Source organism: Schistocerca cancellata, chromosome 1 (assembly GCF_023864275.1).
Source record: "Schistocerca cancellata isolate TAMUIC-IGC-003103 chromosome 1, iqSchCanc2.1, whole genome shotgun sequence".
Lineage (NCBI taxonomy): Eukaryota > Metazoa > Arthropoda > Insecta > Orthoptera > Acrididae > Schistocerca > Schistocerca cancellata.
The window spans coordinates 1,169,237,337-1,169,257,929 of NC_064626.1; the positions used below are offsets into that span (position 1 = coordinate 1,169,237,337).

The window sequence follows — 20,593 nt, forward strand, 5'->3', positions numbered from 1 at the left end:
CACTTCACTGAAATGAGAGGAGAGTCATTTGCCAACTTGGTACCAGTTAAAGACTGTCCACAGAGCTACTAAACTACCAATGATCTGTTTGAGGAATATAGATTACTATTTTTTCCGCTGAGTTTAAATGCTGTGACCGAATCCAACCGTATGGTAAGAAGTCAATCGACAGAGACAAGCTGGTATATTTCTACATCGACCCACGATCTACCTCGTGTGTGTTCCTCGCACACATATACTTTTCGCAGTCAGTCTGTTATTTACTTACTTTACAGGAGTCGTAGTTTACATCCTCGAAACGAGCAGTACAGATCTGCGTAGGGTGGACAGCGTAGCCCTGGCTATTCCACACTGCCTCGCATTCCTCTTGGTTTACTATTTGAAGGTCCACTTTGCGCAGCTCGATTGGACTCAGCCCGTGGTACTGTGGAAAAGGAAGAGACTTTCCTTATGCTAGTGCTATGGTGATGTGTTCCAATTTTCAAAACTTACATATTGAAATATGTGATGTGACTCACATCTAATATCTTTGATATTAGAAGTCCCCTAAATTTTAACACGGCAATAATAAATAAATAATAAAAATAAAAATAAATAAATCCCGTCTCAGATTGTTGGATTCTCCGTCCTAGGTGGCGGACAGGGGAAAGCCTCCCATATATGGGTGGTACCGAGGAAATAAAATACTCGGGGCGGACCAAATACCAACGCAATTCAAAATTCAGACACGTCTGAGTGAAAATCACCGGTACTCTGGTCAGCATCTGTTAGCTCAGTGAGCCCGGCTGAAAATATGTTTCAAAGGCCTCAACTACCTTTTGTCCTATCCGGTTCTGGTATTGACCAGACCAAACCAGTAAAACACAAGCAATCATTAACTGTGCAAGCTAATTCAGCTTTACCCCAGGTGGTACACAATCCATCTATCGACAGACGGCAACTGGACTTTTGGAGTCTAGGGAGTCCAGACAATCACAGCAAATAAAATCTGGTAACTTCCCTACAAGCAGGAAACTTTCATTCGAACACTAAACATCAATACACTGATCCAGACAGTAAAATTACATAATATTACTCAAGAAATCGACCGACAAAAAATTCTCATACCTGCTCTTCAAGAAGCACGACTCACTAACAATAAGATCATGGACTACGAAAAATACGGCATCATGAAGAGCAAAACACAACAGAAGGTCGCGAAAGGCGCACCAATCTTCGGAATGGCCTTTCTTGTACACTAATCCATCATCAACTCTGTTAAAGAAATCACACCCATTAACAATCGACCCATGACCATGAGCATTCAGAGTGCCAATAAAATATATACGATCATTAATACGCATGCGCCCACCAATACCGAAAAGAAGAAAAATCCCGAAACCGTCGAAAAATTTTGGAACAAGCTCGAAAAAACTATGCCCAAAATTAAGCAACACGACGTGAAAATCCTAATGAGAGACTTTAGAGCTCAACTCGGTGAAAACACTAACACTAATGGCACACATCTGACTGACATATGCCAACAATTCAGCCTCAAAGTTATGTCCACTAACTTCAGAAAACCCCCACAAAAACAGAAAACATGACGATCCCCAATCCAACATGTTGGTGAGTATAAGATGGACCACGTTGCCATCTCCTACCCCTACTACAGAATCATCCACGACATTCAAGTCAGAAGAGGTGCGAACATCGACTCGGACAACCACCTCCCCTCTCCGAAGAGAGTACAACATAAGAAACCACATATCCAAAAGTTCGACGCATCTAGAATGCAAGAAATAAAGGTCACAGAAGAATGGAAAAAACCGACAAACAACTGGACCGACTTTTGTAGCAAAATAATCAGAAAATCCGAATAATTAATACCACTTAAGAAAAAGCCAAAACACCTATGGTGGGATTCCAGCTGCGACCAAGCCATCATCAATCGCCGAATCGCCTTTCAAAAATATAACAGCAACAAATCGCCGGAAACCCTACAACACTTCCTCGATATCCGCAAAGAGACAAACAGAACCATCAGGAAAACCAAACGCAACTACATCGCTGAACAGCTCAAATCAGTTGAGGACAACTTCAGAAATTACAGAAGCATAAATTTCTATAGAGCTTTCGCTAACAGAATTAAAGGTTACACACCACAAAATTTTACCTTCAAGAAAAAAGGCGGTAAACTCGCACTCACCAACCAAGAAAACTACAAAGAACTGGCACACTACTTTTCCTACCTTCTTAATTGCCCTGAACCATCCGAAAGATTCCCACACACACACACACCCAAAGTCACACGAAACACGAAAGCGATCCACCGACACAAGAAGAAATCCGACACCACATCACAAAACTGAAAACCGGAAAGACATCAGGAGAAGATGGAATCACCGCAGAACTACTGAAAAATCTCGGAATACGAACATTACAGAAAATTACACAGATCATTCAAGACATATGGCGAAGTGATGAACTGCCAGACGACTGTAAATGCGCTCTCATCTCACAACTTCACAAAAAAAGAAGACAAATCTGATGTGAATAGCTACAGAGGAATCTTCCTCCTTTCCATTCCTTACAAAGTCCTCTCCGCTTGCCTGTTACAACGCGCACAGGAACAACTCGAAACCCTAATAGTAGGTGAATATCAAGCAGGGTTCGGAACACGCACGTCAGGCACCGAACAAATTTTCAACCTGAAGTATACGCTGAAAATTCGAGCTATACGAATTCTCCCAACGATTTACACATTTGTCGACTTCAAGGAAGCTTATGAATCTGTCGACCGACAATCCCCGTTTAATATACTCGAAGAAAACAATATGGATCCAAAAACACAACGGCTCATCCAACAAACCCTAACAGACACAACTTCCAAACTCAAATTCAACGGGGAAATCTCACAACCTTTTTCCATCCGGACTGGCGCCCGGCAGGGCGATGGCCTCTCCCCACTACTTTTCAACATCTTTTTAGACAAAATCACCAAGCTTCGAGTGGTAGGCCCCCCCCCCCCCTTTACACAAATAAAATGGCTCTGACCACTATGGGACTTAACATCTATGGTCATCAGTCTCCTAGAACTTAGACCTACTTAAACCTAACTAACCTAAGGACATCACACAACACGAGGCAGAGAAAATCGCTGACCCCGCCGGGAATCGAACCCGGGAACCCGGGCGTGGGAAGCGAGAACGCTACCACACGACCACGAGATGCGGGCAGAAAAGGATAACATTGACGTCACATGCCTAGCCTTCGCTGATGACCTCACGATCCTTTCTGGTGATGAACAAACAGCACTCCATCAGATTGAAGCCCTCAAAGATTGTGCTGAGAAAGTTGGACAAATTTCTTTTTCTAAAATCGAATTCATGGCTACAAAACACATCAAAAAACAAAATGTAATCACAAAATATGGCACAGTAAACAAGGTTAACCACTTGAAGTACTTAGAAGAAATTATTGAGACTATAGGTATAGAAAGATTAGCACAAAAAACGCGGGAATTCAAAATGTGGAAAGCGTATGGGAACAATAAAAAATGCATAAACATCAGCACGAAAGTTCGACACTACACGACTGTTACCAAACCTGAAACACTCTACGCCAGCGAGACACTAAACATTAATTACAAAGGAGACTTCGAAAATATCAAAAAGTTTTAAAGACAATCATTCGTAAAATCCTTCACCCAGAACCCACAGACGAAGGACATCGTCTACAATCACACACAGTCACAGAAAAATATTCCAACATCGAAACCGATTTCCGCAAACGACGACTGAAATCCTACTGACACATCACGAGACTAGATGGCAACCGACTAGCAAAGAAAATTTTGACGTACTTACAGAGATAACGGTCTGGATAAAACAGATCCAAATTGATTTAAAAAATTCCAAAATTTCACTGACAGACAGCGAAGATTGAAACGTCTTCAGACATAAATTTCAAGAGACGACAAACCCAAGGTACCTGGAAGAAAGTGATCAGATGAACATCAAGCTAAGCATAGCGAGATGATGAAACAGTTCTGGAAGAACAAGAAGAATAAGACACAGGTCATTATTTGCTTTATGTGATCCTCTATGTGTCTGAAAAATGTAAATAACTAAATAAGAATTACAGTCTAATTTAAATTAGTTGTCATTTGACATTTAAAGGTTCTCCATAGTGACAGAAAATAGCCTTGAAGGTCTCATTATAGTTTTCATTATAAAAATATTTTCTTTCTTATCTTTTGATACGTAAATTAAATTTCTTGGTGTGAACTATTAACTTTCAGTGTAGTTTTGTTGATCCACCATTAGTTATAAGTATTTAAAAAATGGCTCTGAGCACTATGGGACTTAACATCAATGGTCATCTGTCCCCTAGAGCTTAGAACTACTTAAACCTAACTAACCTAAGGACAGCACACAACACCCAGCCATCACGAGGCAGAGAAAATCCCTGACCCGCCGGGAATCGAACCCGGGAACCCGGGCGTGGGAAGCGAGAACGCTACCGCACGACCACGAGATGCGGGCTATAAGTGTTTTTCTTTTACTTAAACTATCTCTATCTTCAAAACTATTCTGCCTCAATTGTGTATGTTTTGTGTGCCTTTTGAGGGGAAGTGTTACAAGCGCATATGCACTTTTATCTTCAAAGACAGTTGGATCTTAACGCTTGATACGGTCGCGTGCGTAAATCACGGCATCCGCCATTAATTTCTGGACAGCGACCAATAGAATTAAATTTTTTCACTAATGGTCTAAGCTTCGCGACGAGGGCAAATGGAATGTGACAGCAATTCAGGTTATATTTACATCGTAGTGGGAGTCATGTTACCAAACTTTCACGAGCAATAACTTGGTTGTTAATGATTACAGGTATACGTGAACAGATGTATAATGTGTATAGTGTTTACGGGTTTAGTAACAGAACTGTGTGTGATTTACATGATTTAGTGGCTAGCTTGAATCACATTTTCCTCATCCACACAATTCGGAAGTAAAATGGATTCTTCTGGGACGAAATAATCAGACAGAAACTCAGTCAGGTTGTTTCTAACAAAACTTCGTGTAAACACACAGTCTATAATTTGACAAAGTACACCCCTGAGAACCCTTTTGTCCACAAGCCACGCCTGTCTAACTGGGATTGAGGCCACGGCGCGCCATTCTACCTTCTAAGTGATCCTCTGAGCCGGCCGGGGTAGCCGAGCGGTTCTAAGCGCTACACTCTGGAACCGCGCTGCTGCTACGGTCGCAGGTTCGAATCCTGCCTCGGGCATGGATGTGTGTGATGTCCATAGGTTAGTTAGGTTTAAGTAGTTCTAAGTTCTAGGGGACTAATGACCTCAGAAGTTGTCCCATAGTGCTCAGAGCCATTTGAACCATTTTGATCCTCTGACATTGATGCTATGGCGTGAGTGGAAGACGTGCTAGACCTGTGCATGCCCGTAGTCCCACTGCTAATAATCGGTTCGCCACAGTTCGTGTTGACAGGCCCTATTATCTGTGCTGTTGTAGCTGTATGATCTTTCACTGCTGGCCTTACAATGTGACGATCATGTCAGGCGTCGGTGCCACGTGAACGCCATAATCTCATCTACAGATGTGAGTATGTTCATGTGACCGCTGATGCTAGCGTCGTCCAACTTCGGTGGTAATACTCCGAAAGGAGCATCACGCCACTCGGAAGGCCAAAATTTGACCACTTTCAAATTTGCTCATTTGGCTGTAGGAAGCACGAGTGCTTCTCGGTGGCATGGTTGTATGCTTATCTCACACGCCTACACCATACTGAGCCTTCTGGCTGTCAGCGTTCTTATTAAACGGCAGACACAGATGGCGCTCTGGTAACTATGCCACTACATTATCTGTTGCCGGACGACGTCTAAACCATTGTCAGTGTATCTACTATATTCCAGGTGGCATATTCTGTCATTGGATCAAAATCGATGTCGTCTTCCAGGCGCACTAACATTATTTTCCAACAGTGATGGGAAAAAATCGCAGCACCATGAAGTAATTAACGTAGAGTAATGAAATTTCGGGAATAAATTTGTCTAGGTAATATACCTAAGTCATTAACATTGCAAGATCACAGGTTAATGTAAGCACGAGATAAGCCGTTACAAATGTGAAGTGCCGGTATATTAATAACTGATGTAACCAACAGACTGTTGATTGCAAACATACAAACGTACATGCATTGTATTGTCAGTTTCTAAGGCACTGCAGTCTTGGACTGTGCGGCTGGTCCCGGCGGAGGTTCGAGTCCTCCCTCGGGCATGGGCGTGTGTGTTTGTCCTTAGGATAATTTAGGTTAAGTAGTGTGCAACCTTAGGGACTAATGACCTTAGCAGTTAAGTTCCGTAAGATTTCACACACATTTGAACATTTTTTTTGTTGTCAGTTTGTGGGATGGGGTTCCATGCATTCTGCACTTGGTCGGTCAATGCAGGAGCGGTTATTCCTGTTTGTGGATGACGCTGATGTTGTTGTCTGATGATGTCTCACTTGTGCTCTATTGGAAACAGATCTGCTGATCGAGCAGACCAAGGCGACAGGCCGAGTCTCTGTAGCGCATGTTTGGCGACAACATCGGTACATGGGCGAGCGTTATCCTGGAATGCTGTGCATGAATGGCAGTACAACAGGTCGATTCACCAGACTAGTATACAAATTTGCACTAAATGTGCGTGGGCTAACCAGGAGAATACTCCTACAGAGGGGCAGGGCGTATGACGTCTCAGCACGATGTCAGGAATCGTCTGGAAGCGCCCGTGGCGCTAAGAAAACATGAGTATTCACTGAATCATTTATTTTTGCAAGTTTTAGAAAGGATGGTGCACTGTTGGCCGTAGTTTCCTCCTGTCATGGTCACGGACAGACTCTCAGTGTCGGACGGTGCGCCAGGCCTTGTCGTTGTGTACTAGCGAGACGTCGTTCCTCTTGCGTCAATACGGACGCACAGCCCAGCCTCGTAGAGTATGGATAGCTGCTACCGGCTGAGGGAGTGTACTCGACCCCACTTCGTGCCTGTTCTTCACTGGACTGCCCCAACCGCAGTGTGGTGTAGGCGGCAGGCGTTGAACCCAGTACTGCAGGACTGGTAGGCCCGTCACCTGAATGCGCTTTGGCGTACCGGACGGTGATACGCCAGGAACCCTGGTTGTCGTCTTCCATCCCACACTCGGAGGGTACAGTACCTGGTACTGCACTGCTGCTGGCAGTTCATCAGATCTCCCATCAGTAGTAGTTGGTGTGACACAGCATGAAGTTCGTCAGTGGAGTTCAGCTCTGCGGCACTCCACGCATCTACATCTACATCCATACTCCGCAAGCCACCTGACGGTGTGTGGCGGAGGGTACCCTGAGTACCTCTATGGGTTCTCCCTTCTATTCCAGTCTCGTATTTTTCGTGAAAAGAAGGATTGGCGGTATGCTTCTGTGTGGGCTCTAATCTCTCTGATTTTATCCTCATGGTCTCTTCGCGAGATATACGTAGGAGGGAGCAATATACTGCTTGACTCTTCGGTGAAGGTATGTTCTCGAAACTTTAACAAAAGCCCGTACCGAGCTACTGAGCGTCTCTCCTGCAGAGTCTTCCACTGGAGTTTATCTGTCATCTCCGTAACGCTTTCGCGATTACTAAATGATCCTGTAACGAAGCGCGCTGCTCTCCGTTGGATATACTCTATGTCTTCTATCAACCCTATCTGGTACGGATCCCATACTGCTGAGCAGTATTCAAGCAGTGCGCGAACAAGCGTACTGTAACCTACTTCCTTTGTTTTTGGATTGCATTTCCTTTGGATTCTTCCAATGAATCTCAGTCTGGCATCTGCTTTACCAACGATCAACTTTATATGATCATTCCATTTTAAATCACTCCTAATGCGTACTCCCAGATAATTTATGGAATTAACTGCTTCCAGTTGCTGACCTGCTATTTTGTAGCTAAATGATAAAGGATCTATCTTTCTGTGTATTCGCAGCACATTACACTTGTCTACATTGAGATTCAATTGCCATTCCCTGCACCATGCGTCAATTCGCTGCAGATCCTCCTGCATTTCAGTACAACTTTCTATTGTTACAACCTCTCGATACACCACAGCATCATCTGCAGAAAGCCTCAGTGAACCTCCGATGTCATCCACAAGGTCATTTATGTATATTATGAATAGCAACGGTCCTATGACACTCCCCTGCGGCACACCTGAAATCACTCTTACTTCGGAAGATTTCTCTCCATTGAGAATGACATGCTGCGTTCTGTTATCTAGGAACTCTTTCAATCCAGTCACCCAATTGGTCTGATAGTCCATATGCTCTTACTTTGTTTATTAAACGACTGTGGGGATCTGTACTGAACGCCTTGTGGAAGTCAAGAAACACGGCATCTACCTGTGAACCCGTGTCTATGGCCCTCTGAGTCTCGTGGACGAATAGCGCGAGCTGGGTTTCACACGACCGTCTTTTTCGAAACCCATGCTGATTCCTACAGAGTAGATTTCTAGTCTCCAGAAAAGTCATTATACTCGAACATAGTTTTGCACATCTGTTCGACGTCCCTTCTTGAAAACGGGTTTGACCTGTGCCCTTTTCCAATCCTTTGGAACGCTACGCTCTTCTAGAGACCTACGCGTGGCTGGTACTGTGCTTATTGATCTAAACTATTCATTTAAGTGGTGTATATGATAAAATGCTGGTAGCCGCATCACTACGCACTCTAGCGAACACATTAGACGACGCAAGAGTAAAGGTAGAGACATTACATGAGCCAATACACAATGCTGATCATGGGCACTTGAGTTCAACATTAGTAAGCCCACAGAAAATTCTCTTAGCATTACAACAAGCACAAAAAGACTTTTTCGAGAAGGTGCAGCATATCGTACCAACAACAAGTAGGAATAAGCTGTATTTTATCGTATATTTATTGTGGAAGTAACCACTGAATTAAATTTCCAGTAATAGTAAATGAATGCACAATACAAATGTTACACGGTACATCCATATGCAATAAAGTGGAGTACAATTTAGAAATGGGTACAGTTCAAACACCAGAAATGTTATTGGTTTCTGAGAAAAGAGATGCTCATGTTGTCATGTCCGTAGCAGATTTCAACGATTGCTTTCAGGAAAGAATTATTATTTGTTCAGCAAGGGCGATACAAACGAACCAAAAGTCATGTGAAATGCCATTGTTTTTAGGAAAGCTAGAGGCGGCAGAGTGGGAGATAAAAGTTTTAGCGCCACAAACCGAATTCCAAAGAATCGGAGACCTCTGGCTTTATTCCATGTTTGCGTCAGAAACAGTAATGATTACTTGTTACGAAAATTGAAGACCTACAGGAATTATGAGTCTAGAGTTACAAGGTAACGGATTGATAATAAATGGGACTAGATGCGAGGTAGCAGGAAGACAGTTTCACCTTCCAGCTACCATTATGGGTATAACACTAATTAACGTGTCCAGAACAACGTTCTATTCGCCAGAGATAGCCCTGCAGATTACGTCCCACCAAAACCTAACGTTTATCGACAACTTGTTGGATTCAACTTTATTACAGACGATGGACAACTTGACAAATTCCAGGAGTCAGCAAATCTGAGGAAACCAAATATTGCAGCATGTGAAACGGTATCATGAAAAGCATAGGCAGAAGACAGTTGTTTACAGTTTTTCAACCATGAGCGTAATCCCGGTTCTGATATTTATTTGTTCAATGTACTTCTGTCTCAAACGTAAGATGGTACACTCAAGTGAAACTGCAAACCACCAAATTCCAGTAAAATGGATGCAGAAAACACAACACTATAATTAGATAAACATAACAGAATCAACTAAGATTCAATATTCCATTGCAACTTAGCACAAAGAGAAATGTAAATTAAAGTCTAAGAATCTATAGGCTAATTAAGAACAATCGAAGTTGAAAATTCGAGATGAATTTCAAAAAAGGGGGAGGGATGTGTTACGGCACAGGGTAATACTGGTTCCAAGTTATAAAATTTTTAACGGAGTTCAACCACCTCGAAGTAAGATAAGCTGGTTACGCCACAATTAGCGGCGGATCAGGAAGCACTGTGTTGCAAGACAGACGAGCAGCACAGTCTGCAACTCTGCAGTAGCTGAGTGAGAGCAGCGGGAAATACACGACTGGCCATTAAAATTGCTACACCAAGAAGAAATGCAGATGATAAACGGGTATCCATTGGACAAATATATTATACTAGAACTGACATGTGATTACATTTTCACGCAATTTGGGTGCATAGATCCTGAGAAATCAGTACACAGAACAACTACCTCTGGCCGTAATAACGGCCTTGATACGCCTGGGCATTGAGTCAAACAGAGCTTGGATGGCGTGTACAGGTACGATACCACAGTTCATCAAGAGTAGTGACTGGCGTATTGTGATGAGCCAGTTGCTCGGCCACCATTGACCACACGTTTTCAATTGGTGATAGATCTGGAGAATGTGCTCGCCAGGGCAGCAGTCGAACATTTTCTGTATCCAGAAAGGCCCGTACAGGACCTGCAATATACGGTCGTGCATTATCCTACTGAATTGTAGGGTTTCGCAGGGATCGAATGAAGGGTAGAGCCACGGGTCGTAACAAATCTGAAATGTAACGTCCACTGTTCAAAGTAACGTCAATGCGAACTAGAGGTGACCGAGACGTGTAACCAATGGCACCCAATACCGTCACGGTGGCTGATACGCCAGTATGGCAATGACGAATACACGCTTCCACTGTGCGTTCACCGCGATGTCGCCATACACGGATGCGACCATCATGATGCTGTAAACAGAACCTGGATTCGTCCGAAAAAATGACGTTTTGCCATTCGTGCACGCAGGTTGGTCGTTGAGTACACCATCGCAGGCGCTCCTGCATGTCATGCAGCGTCAAGGGTAATCGCAGCCATGATCTCCGAGCTGATAGTCCATGCTGCTGCATACGTCGTCGAACTGTTCGTGAAGATGGTTGTTGTCTTGCAAACGTCCCCATCTGTTGACTCAGGGATCGAGACGTGGCTACACGATCCGTTACAACCACGCGGATAAGATGCCTGTCATCTCGACTGCTAGTGATACGAGGCCGTTGGGATCCAGCACGGCGTTCCGTATTACCCTCCTGAACCAACCGATTCCATATTCTGCTAACAGTCATTGGATCTCAACCAACGCGAGCAGCAATGTCAGGATACGATAAACCGCAATCGCGATAGGCTACAATCCGACCTTTATCAAAGTCGGAAACGTGATGGTACGCATTTCTCCTCCTTACACGAGGCATCAGAAAAACTTTTCACCAGGCAACGTCGGTCAACTGCTGTTTGTGTATGAGAAATCGGTTGGGTACTTTCCTGATGTTAGCACGTTGTAGGTGTCGCCACCAGTGCCAATCTTGTGTGAATGCTCTGCAAAGCTAATCATTTGCATATCATAGCATCTTTTTCCTGTGGGTTAAATTTCGCGTCTGTAGCACGTCATCTTCGTGGCGCAACAATTTTAATGGCCAGTAGTGTAGAAAAGGACAGCGACTAAGCAAAATAACACGCACGCTCTTTCGCGAGGCGGGATGTTGCAAGAAGCAATAGACATGGCTAGGAGAAACGTCAGAGACCAGTTTAACTAGCTGCTAAGAGAGAATTAAAGCTAGGGTTGCAGAAAAGGAGGCCACAGGCGGTCATCGCTAGTAAACCTCACGTCACAAAACTACTGAGAGCTCTTTAAATACCGGAGCTCCAGCTCCAAGTAGAGGAGAACGGTTCAAGTCAATGAGAACGATGGAGTCCGGGTACGACATTCCGTCCCGTGACCATGTTGTTTCAGTAAGTCTTATCTCAGATCAACCAGCACAGTACCAGGCAGCCGTGGAGTGCCGCAGAGGTGAATTCCACTGACGAACTTCATGCTGTACCACAGCTGATGGGACAGTTGATGAACTACCAGCAGTAGTGCAGTATCAGGTGCAATACTCTCTGTGTGTGGGACGGAAGATGGCGACTAGGGTTCCTGGCGGACCACCGTCTGGTACGCGTAAGTGCTTGTGCGTGTGGGGCCTACCAAGCCGGCTGTACAAGTCTGAACGCCTGCCACCTACACCACATCGCGGATGGGGTGGTCCAAGGACTGGTGCAGACACTGAGAGTCAGTCCGTGACCAGGGCAGGAGGCAACTATGGCTAACAGTGCACCACTCTTTGTAAAGTTATCACAATAAACGATTCATTGAATAATCATGTTTTCGTAGCGCCAGCCGGCCGGGGTGGCCGAGCGGTTCTAGGCGCTACAGTCTGGAATCGCGCGACCGCTACGGTCGCAGGTTCGAATCCTGCCTCGGGCATGGGTATGTGTGATGTCCTTAGGTGGGTTAGGTTTAAGTAGTTCTAAGTTCTGAGGGATTGATGACCTAAGAAGTTAAGTCCCTTAGTGCTCAGAGCCATTTGAACCATTTATTCTTAGCGCCACGAGCGCTTCCAGACGATCCCTGACATCATGCAGAGGCGTCATGCGCTCTCTCCCTTACTTCTGAAAGACTCCCATTAAGTTCCCCAGGTATCTCCGCTACACTTTCGTATGGTCTATACCAAACTGATACAGTTATAGCCACACGCCACCGACTTCAACCGAAGCCTGTCGTCATGCCTACTTGATAAGGACTGCAGACACTGCAGCAGTAGTCTACATTGGGTTGCTCTTCCAGTACATCTGTCTCCCAGTCGGCTTTCCTGTTATTGGTTTCTCGTGATCCTCCCAGTTCATACTGCTTCTTACTCTTAGCCGTAAATATGTAAATGATGTGATGAGCTCCAGAAGTCCATCACTAATCTTGTAATCGAATACCACTAAGTTGCTTTCCGTTCTTATGATCAGTATCTTATGTTCATCTGCATTTATTAGATCTGTGATTTTTTGCACCACATGGACATCCTGTTCTCTGCACTTTCCTACTATTGATCAATTACGTTATCGTCAGTAGAGAATCTGATGGTCCTGACTTCTATTAGTCAAACATATCTCGAACCAAAACCGTATCTAAGAAGAACTCAGAGTGCTGGTATCTTCGTTATTAGCCGAGAATGTAGAACAATGTCGAACAACTATTATAGATCCAGCAAAGAAGCATCTACTTGTTCACCTGCATCTACTGTTTGCAAGAATGATAGCGCTGTCTAAGTTGCCACACCTTCAAAGAGGGAATCTACACGTTGAAAGTACTGGCTTTTATAAGAAGTTGACAGCATAAATTAGAAGTTAGGCGGACAGTTCTTACCCAGAGGTCTCCCCAGCCGATGACGGTGACGTTGGCGCCATCTGGAACCTGCTCCCCCTGTTCCGGCAGCTGTATTGGCGCCACTGTGACGCCATCAATTGAAAAAGGTGGCGAAACCTGCAGCGGCACGAACATAACATGTTCTTTATAAAGTTATTTTGTATACATAGATAATGGTATGTAATCCGTAGAGCAGACGATGCTGAGGGAATTAGACACTAAACGTAATAGAAGAGTTTTGCTAACTAACAAATTTAAGTGTTATGAACTCTTTTATTAAAGAAAATTATTGTTACATATATAATTATTATAAAGTTGTTGTCGTGGTTTGGGTGATAAGTTCAGAACAAGCAGTGCTGAAAATAGATTGCGTATGGTGTATCAGATGTGCCGCAAGTGTAAGACTATGTTTTTTGCTATACGTTAAACTCTTTAACTTATTTCATCATTCACACGTGACGGTTGTTGGTTATTTGTGAGAACTTTATATTTCCGTGGCTTTTAGAAAGTTAGCTGACACGTTACTTTTAGCAGTGTGTGATGCAATGTGCTGCAGTGAACCGTAAAGCCTCTTAATATTAATTTCTGGTGAGCTAGCAGCACTAAAATGAAACTAAACAGATATCGTTGGAAGGTTTTATTACCGCTTTTCAATGACTACAGAGTTAAGTGCTTCCTGACTTTTGGCACCTATGTGTGAGTTCGCTTTGCACTGGAGCACACTTTATTCAGATGAGACATACTGCTAGGTTTGTTACACACATACATCGACGTTGCTGACGTAGTGTTCTTATCAAAACTGTTTCAATTTATCTTTATTAATGTGAGACCATCACACACTCCTGAATTCAGCTTTCCTGAATAAAATACATGTTTTGCATGCGCAATCAAAAATGCTTGTTTTCAATTATTCGAGTTTCCAGTTTTATTGATTTATTTGCAAATGTCGTCATATTTTGCAGTTATCTACAACTGATAGGAAACTAGGTAAAATCTAACAATTATACAGCCATGTTGACCAGAGGATGAAAATAGAGCGATGTGCAACTACCCATTAGACGTGTTAGTGATCAAAAAATTCACTAGGTTGGACATTTGCGTGACTCTCTGCTATTTCAACTCCAAATTTTATCACTAGTTTTATCAATCGAAAGAAAGAGGGCACTCTTCAACCGTTTCTAGACTTGATCATGGCCTCACTTGGTTTTCGCTGCCTATGAAACTTAGATAAGACATCGACATATTATTTAAAACAGGCACAATTCATGGTTGCAGGTTGCTAAATGATAAGACAGAAAAGAACAATAAAAGTTTCTTCAAACATTTCTCCAGTGTGGAATGCTCGTTTCATTAATATAAACAGTCAAAAAAAATTTTTTTCTTAATATTACTGATCATTGCAGGGCAGCGTGGAGGGTAAAAATCGTATAGGGAAACCAAGAGATGAATACACTAAGCAGATTCAGAAGGATGTGGGTTGCAGTAAGTACTGGGAGATGAAGAAGCTTGCACAGGATAGGGTAGCATGGAGAGCTGCATCAAACCAGTCTCAGGACTGAAGACCACAACAACAACAACATTACTGATTATTTGTATTACATAATGTGTGCCATGAAATAAATATGCTTCTATAAAAAGGACTGTATTTTCATTGATGTATTATCTTAGCGAATTCAAAAAGTTTATCTTAGCAGTTAGGAGTCTTTGAAATGTAAGTCTCTACATGTGAATGTGTTAAGTGATATTTGTGGGTTTACTGCCGTGCTCTGGATGCCAGACAAGTAAATTTCCAGGACATATGTAAGTAAAGGCACCAAAGAAATAATTTAAACATACAACTTCCCTAAGCTATACGTTGAAATAATGAATATTCCTGTACACGGTTAAACTGCAGTACACAATCTCACTGGCGCACTCAGTATCTTCACACTTCAGATTAACGTAAGCGTAGCGCAATGTACCCGATTATGACAGAAAGCTGCCGTAACACATTGTGCTAAGAAATATTAGTAGAAAATAACTAAAGCAGTAGAAATTATTTCATAAAACAGCTATATATTTCTTTGTCTGATACTGAACAGTGTTTTTGAAGGGAACTTCAGTGACATAGCAAGTGCTGAACTTGATAAAATAGTAACAATGCGGCAGCGCCACAAATGAGTGTTCTGCCTGCAGGAGAAGAGCTGCCACAAACGCGTTTCCTAGTATACCAAATAAAAGCAGTCTCGTAGAGGAGGCGCTGTTGGTGTGATTACCTCTGCTCTGCTGTTCTGTCGATCAGGAGACTTGCTAGTGTAGCTGCTAGTATTCAGGCTTTCGCAATGTACACAACAGACGAGAGAGTGAATCTGGTCTTCATTTATTGAAAATGTCGTCAAACTGTTAGCCCTGCAGCGCGATTGAATGATGGAAGCTGTCCTGAACGTGTCAAGTTGTTACGGTCTGTCTGCAAATATTATAAAATATTTCAAGACGAATGATACTTGAATAAAATACACCAACGACAATGAACAGAAACTGACGAGAGAAATTCAACGACCGCTTTTGCTGCTGTAACACCATCTCAAGTTGTCACTATTAGACGGCGTAAATGTTGGGGCGGGATCATGAAAAGGAGTGTTCTGTGAATTGTACATTCAACCGCATTTCATCTTTCCCACATCTCGCTCTATCAAGAGCTTCGTATGACTGACTTTTGGAATTGGTTACAATTCTCCTAATGGTGCCTACGATAATTGCACAGTGATGCAGCGTTTCTATATGAGAATTTGTTTACAGGCTGTAACGTCTCATTTATTTAACCAAACATTTTCTCTAATGTAAGAAACTAGCACTGGGAGTATTAAAAATCGAAGTCAGTGCCCACAAAGCGTGAATATTGTTTATAGTTGGGATTAGTGTGCAATATTCGTATTTTCTGTTCTGTATTTATTGGCGTTTGGAGTGACATCTAGTGGCAATGATGGGAGCTAAGAGCAGATCGTGGACAGAGGAGGCTGTATCTGGTGGCAAAAGCAGTAAAGTAAACAACCACCACAACTCCAGAGAGCGGCGACTATAGACCAGAATACTACATAAATCATAAAATTAAGTTAGTCACAAGTGGTGCGCTATTAGCCTGACGTAATGAAATGTATTGCCGTAAAAGGGTCGAAGCATCGTTCAATTTAGCCTACTTAAAACGCCCCCTAGACAGTCAATGCTATTCTACGTTACCTCCTGACGCGCAATAATACTGGACGTATAGGAGTGAAATTGAGAGGTTGTGTTATATCTCTGCCTAGAGATATTGTCCGTCTGTGGGCAGTGTTGACATGATCCTTGACAGTCTCTCATGTGCAACATAGACCAAAGAGGGTTAGGTTAGGTTATATTTTTCGTTGAGTGGGAAATGAGTTCAAAACGAGACAAAAGAGCGTTATATTAGAGTATATCAGAATGTAGAAACCATTGCTGGCCTTGCGGGATGTTAGGGCAAATGGTTACAAAAACATAAGTTTGTTTTAAGAATGATGAACTGTATGATTTGTTGCTTAGAAAATGTAGGGAACGGCCACAGAGGAAGATGTTTTTTAAAAAATTTATTTAGTTCAAAGCTATGAATGAAAGAATATATAGATATTTATGCGTGCGTATACATTACCACCCAAATATAATCCTTTAAATCACATACTGTTGCACAACACGTTTACGTAACTATTACTCAAATAGTCTACCATGAAACTACAGTTATAAACTTCAAGTCTTCAAAGGATCTGCCAGTGGCAAGGTACTGTAGCTTAATAGATAAGAGATAACTTGATAAAATTGTGTGTCATTGTATTATTTTGTTTTTTGATGATGGGGATACGGGCGCCCACAGAAATTTACCTGGTGGAGGGAGGGGAAGAGAAGCACGTGCCTAGGTATGGGGTCGCCAGTGTATGGGAAAAACCATTTCCAGTAATTTATCAAATGTTGGGCCATCAGCTCACAAACATTTATGTATTTTTAATCAAATTCCGTTCTCTCAACAAGTTTTCATGAGTGATTTCTGACGCTCCGTGAAGCAATTTTTCATCTACATTCTTTTCGGTTAGCAACAAAGTAAAGTAATTATCACACCAGTAACGTCGTTGTCGCCCAATATCCTGAACCACAGCATTATAGAACAACAGTATTATTGAAAATATAACTGACACCATTATTGAACAGTCTAGTCTTCAATAATATGCCACAATATGTTTGATCGTCTTGGGACCGATTTAAAGTTGAGAGAGTTGCCTGTTGACTAATGTCTAGAGAAGAAGTATTTTCAGTGAAGAAACTCACGTGCGAAGCATTTTGGTAACATATGCAAAATAAAACGTTTCCTCTGTCCCAATTTTGAGTGGGTAGCATGTAAGCTGATCAACTCGTGTAGTGTGCGTTTGGGGTTAGATCTGTGTAGACAGATTGTGATTGAACTGGAATAGTAAATTTTTGTTTGGTAGCGAAAAAGTGACGCCTTCGATTAAAGGTCATTTTTGTTGTATTATTTTGTAAGACAGCCGCAAAGCAAAGTCAGTACGTAGAAGGGGAAATAGGAGTATTTTATACCTCTGAGAGCTACATCACAAATTTACTTGAAACAAGTAATAAATGTATTTTTTATGTTTAAAGAAGTTGAATTTATAATAAGAAAGCAACAATGAACATTTTTATCCCTGAATTCCTTAGCAATGAGAGTCGATAGTTATCCTTTTGGCTCAGTCTGACGTTTCAATATTAAATAAAAAGAATTTTCGTTACTAGCCTATGTAAGATTCAATATTAAAGAACTGCATTAAATTTACCCATTGTAAAGTTGTTTAATTAAAAAGAAAATAAAAATCTTAAAAGCAAAAGCTTGATATCCAAGAATATGACTTCATATTTACGAAATGTTTATTAATGAAATGCAGGGTAACGATTGATAAAAAAATAAAATCTCTGGTAAAGAATCTCTCAACGTATTTTACGGTTCTAAAAAATCTGCCAACGTATTTTACAGTTTTAACAGCAGAATCACATCAATATTAACTTCTATAAAAAATATTGATATGCGTTTTTACCAAGCTGGATGAGTTTAGTTTTAAGAAACTGCAGAAAAGTAAAGAAAGATAGCGATCGTTGGTGTGGTATTTTAATAACAATTGCAATATTGTTACCATTCGACACATTAATATCGCATACGTGTATGATAGGAATAAAACTACGTGATGCATGTACGTCGACGATTAAGGAGAAAACTAGGCAGCAGTGCTTAATAATAACCAGAAGTTAGCTCTCTTGACTAGTTTCTGTGACATATGAAGGCGATGTTTACAATGATAGTGATATGTACCTTTTGTTTAACATTCAGCTGCTGAACATTCACAAATTTAGTCTTTGTGGCGTGTTCGGTTAACGTTTCGCACTAAAAAATAAAAATAGTAAGCAGAAAAACCATGGTCAAATCAATTCACACAGTACTCACTGTTGGTCCGCTGAAAATCCGCGCTGTATGAGAGGAATGGATGGACAACATTCGGGTGGTCTGTCAACGTGTGGAACTGGATGTAGACCCTCTTGAGTTTCTGTATGTGTGTTATCTTTTCCCTCTCAGTAGGTTCAAGTATCTCGCCTAGGTGCTTGACGTACGCGAGTCTCTCGATTGAACAATACTTTGTGGGCTGTTTTTCGATGTCGAGTTCTAAACACATGAACTGAGGTTTTTGGAAGGAAAACTGTAGTAATGAGGATACTATCACTATCAGTATCAATATTATGGTACATTTTCAACCTTCTTTGTGACAGTCTTCTACGCCTTCCTGACTTATGGAATCCTGTCACTGTCCTTCTGTCGCTTGTCTCCAGTGCAGGACCACAATCACCTTCTTAGCCTCGATTCTCCTCCATCTCATTTGTGTACTGAATCTTTGAGTCTGTATAGTTTAAATTCTGTCGAATACTACTGAGTTCCTTCGACATAAATCCATATTTCAGAATAGTTTGAATACTGACCTTGAGCACGGCGATGTCGTTGATCCAGGAATCATTGGGATCGTAATCCCGATGAGAAGTGATGTCTGTCACCGAGTGTTTGGTTCCTCCGTCGGTCACGATGTTGGTACCAGCTAGCACGTCGTATGTGTTGGGACTACAGCGGACAAAAACAAGAGTGAGTCACATCTTTGGAGAAGAGAAGTAGCTGTAACTTTACACGGAGCTGTTTGCAGGTGGACAGCGCTAAGGGAGATGTGTCGTCGCCTTATACAGGGCGGGGACCCGATCTCTGACGACAAGCTTTCGGAGGTGATAGTATGGACCAAACCAAGAAAAAAAATTGCCTAGTGCACATGGGCACTAAAATGTATAAAAGCTATGAGCACTTGTTTATCTTCGATACGGTGAAACACATCACTTCTCCTCCAAGCTCTTAGCTTCTCGTGTTTTAGGAGGAGGTGGTATGGACCAAAACAAGAAAGAATATCCGGTAAACATGGGCTCTAAGACGAATACCTTACGGGCTGTGAGCACTTGTACAATAGAACAGATATGTTTCATACTAGCGAAGACGAAAAGGTGCTCATAGCCCTTAAGTTATAGTTTTTAGGGTTAACGCTTTTTCTTTTTTTGGTCCACACTATCACCTCTGAGATTCTGTCAGTGGATTTCTGGTTGACCTAGTATAATTTGAAAGATATTATTTAAATATTTTATACATGTAATAACTAAAACTAAAACTGTCCTTCACTCAGCGGTTCGTTTGAAGACCACAGACATTTACTGCGTGTGATCAGACTGAAGGTGATACACTCTAGCCTTGGTGCGATTACTGACATTTATCTTTCCATTTAGAAGGGCGACCAACAGTTCAGATTGGACCCCGTGCCAGGCTGTGAGATGGCAATTTCCTTTACTGCAGGTGGAGTTACGTTCTGTCAGAAACACCGGTGCATTCTTGGAAGGAGCGCTTTTTATTTTGTACTCTATGGTGCATACACAAGAAAATGGATAAGACACTAGTAAAAATTAGAACAATATTTCGTACGGTTAAAAACTAGTACGACAACATTCTTGTCTCTGATGCCCCTTGACAACTCTACACCTGCAAAACATCACACAGACCTGCAAAAATCCAGTCTCATGTACCTACGAAACCATTGTCGCCTCAGACAAGCTTACGCACATCTGACAATTTACACTCTGCAATTTTTTAAAATTGCTCCTAACTTATTTTACATTCTAAGTTCAGAAAAGCAAGGGGCTTCTCTCTATCGAGAAAGAGCTTTTCTGCAAAGTGGAGATAAAGATCTAGGAAAT

The 20,593-nt window shown here is 42.1% G+C and overlaps 1 protein-coding gene across 1 annotated transcript in view; it reads right to left on the minus strand.

Annotated features, from left to right (window-relative positions):
* Nucleotides 1–20,593, minus strand: part of LOC126138912 (mite allergen Der f 3-like) — a 52,413-nt gene that overhangs the window by 10,900 nt on the left and 20,920 nt on the right. The window contains exons 4-6 of the mRNA XM_049915224.1: nucleotides 19,292–19,427; nucleotides 13,289–13,405; nucleotides 269–424 (exon numbers count right to left, since the gene is read on the minus strand). Of these exons, the coding sequence (XP_049771181.1) occupies nucleotides 269–424; nucleotides 13,289–13,405; nucleotides 19,292–19,427 (409 nt within the window). The remainder of the gene's footprint in view (nucleotides 1–268; nucleotides 425–13,288; nucleotides 13,406–19,291; nucleotides 19,428–20,593) is intronic.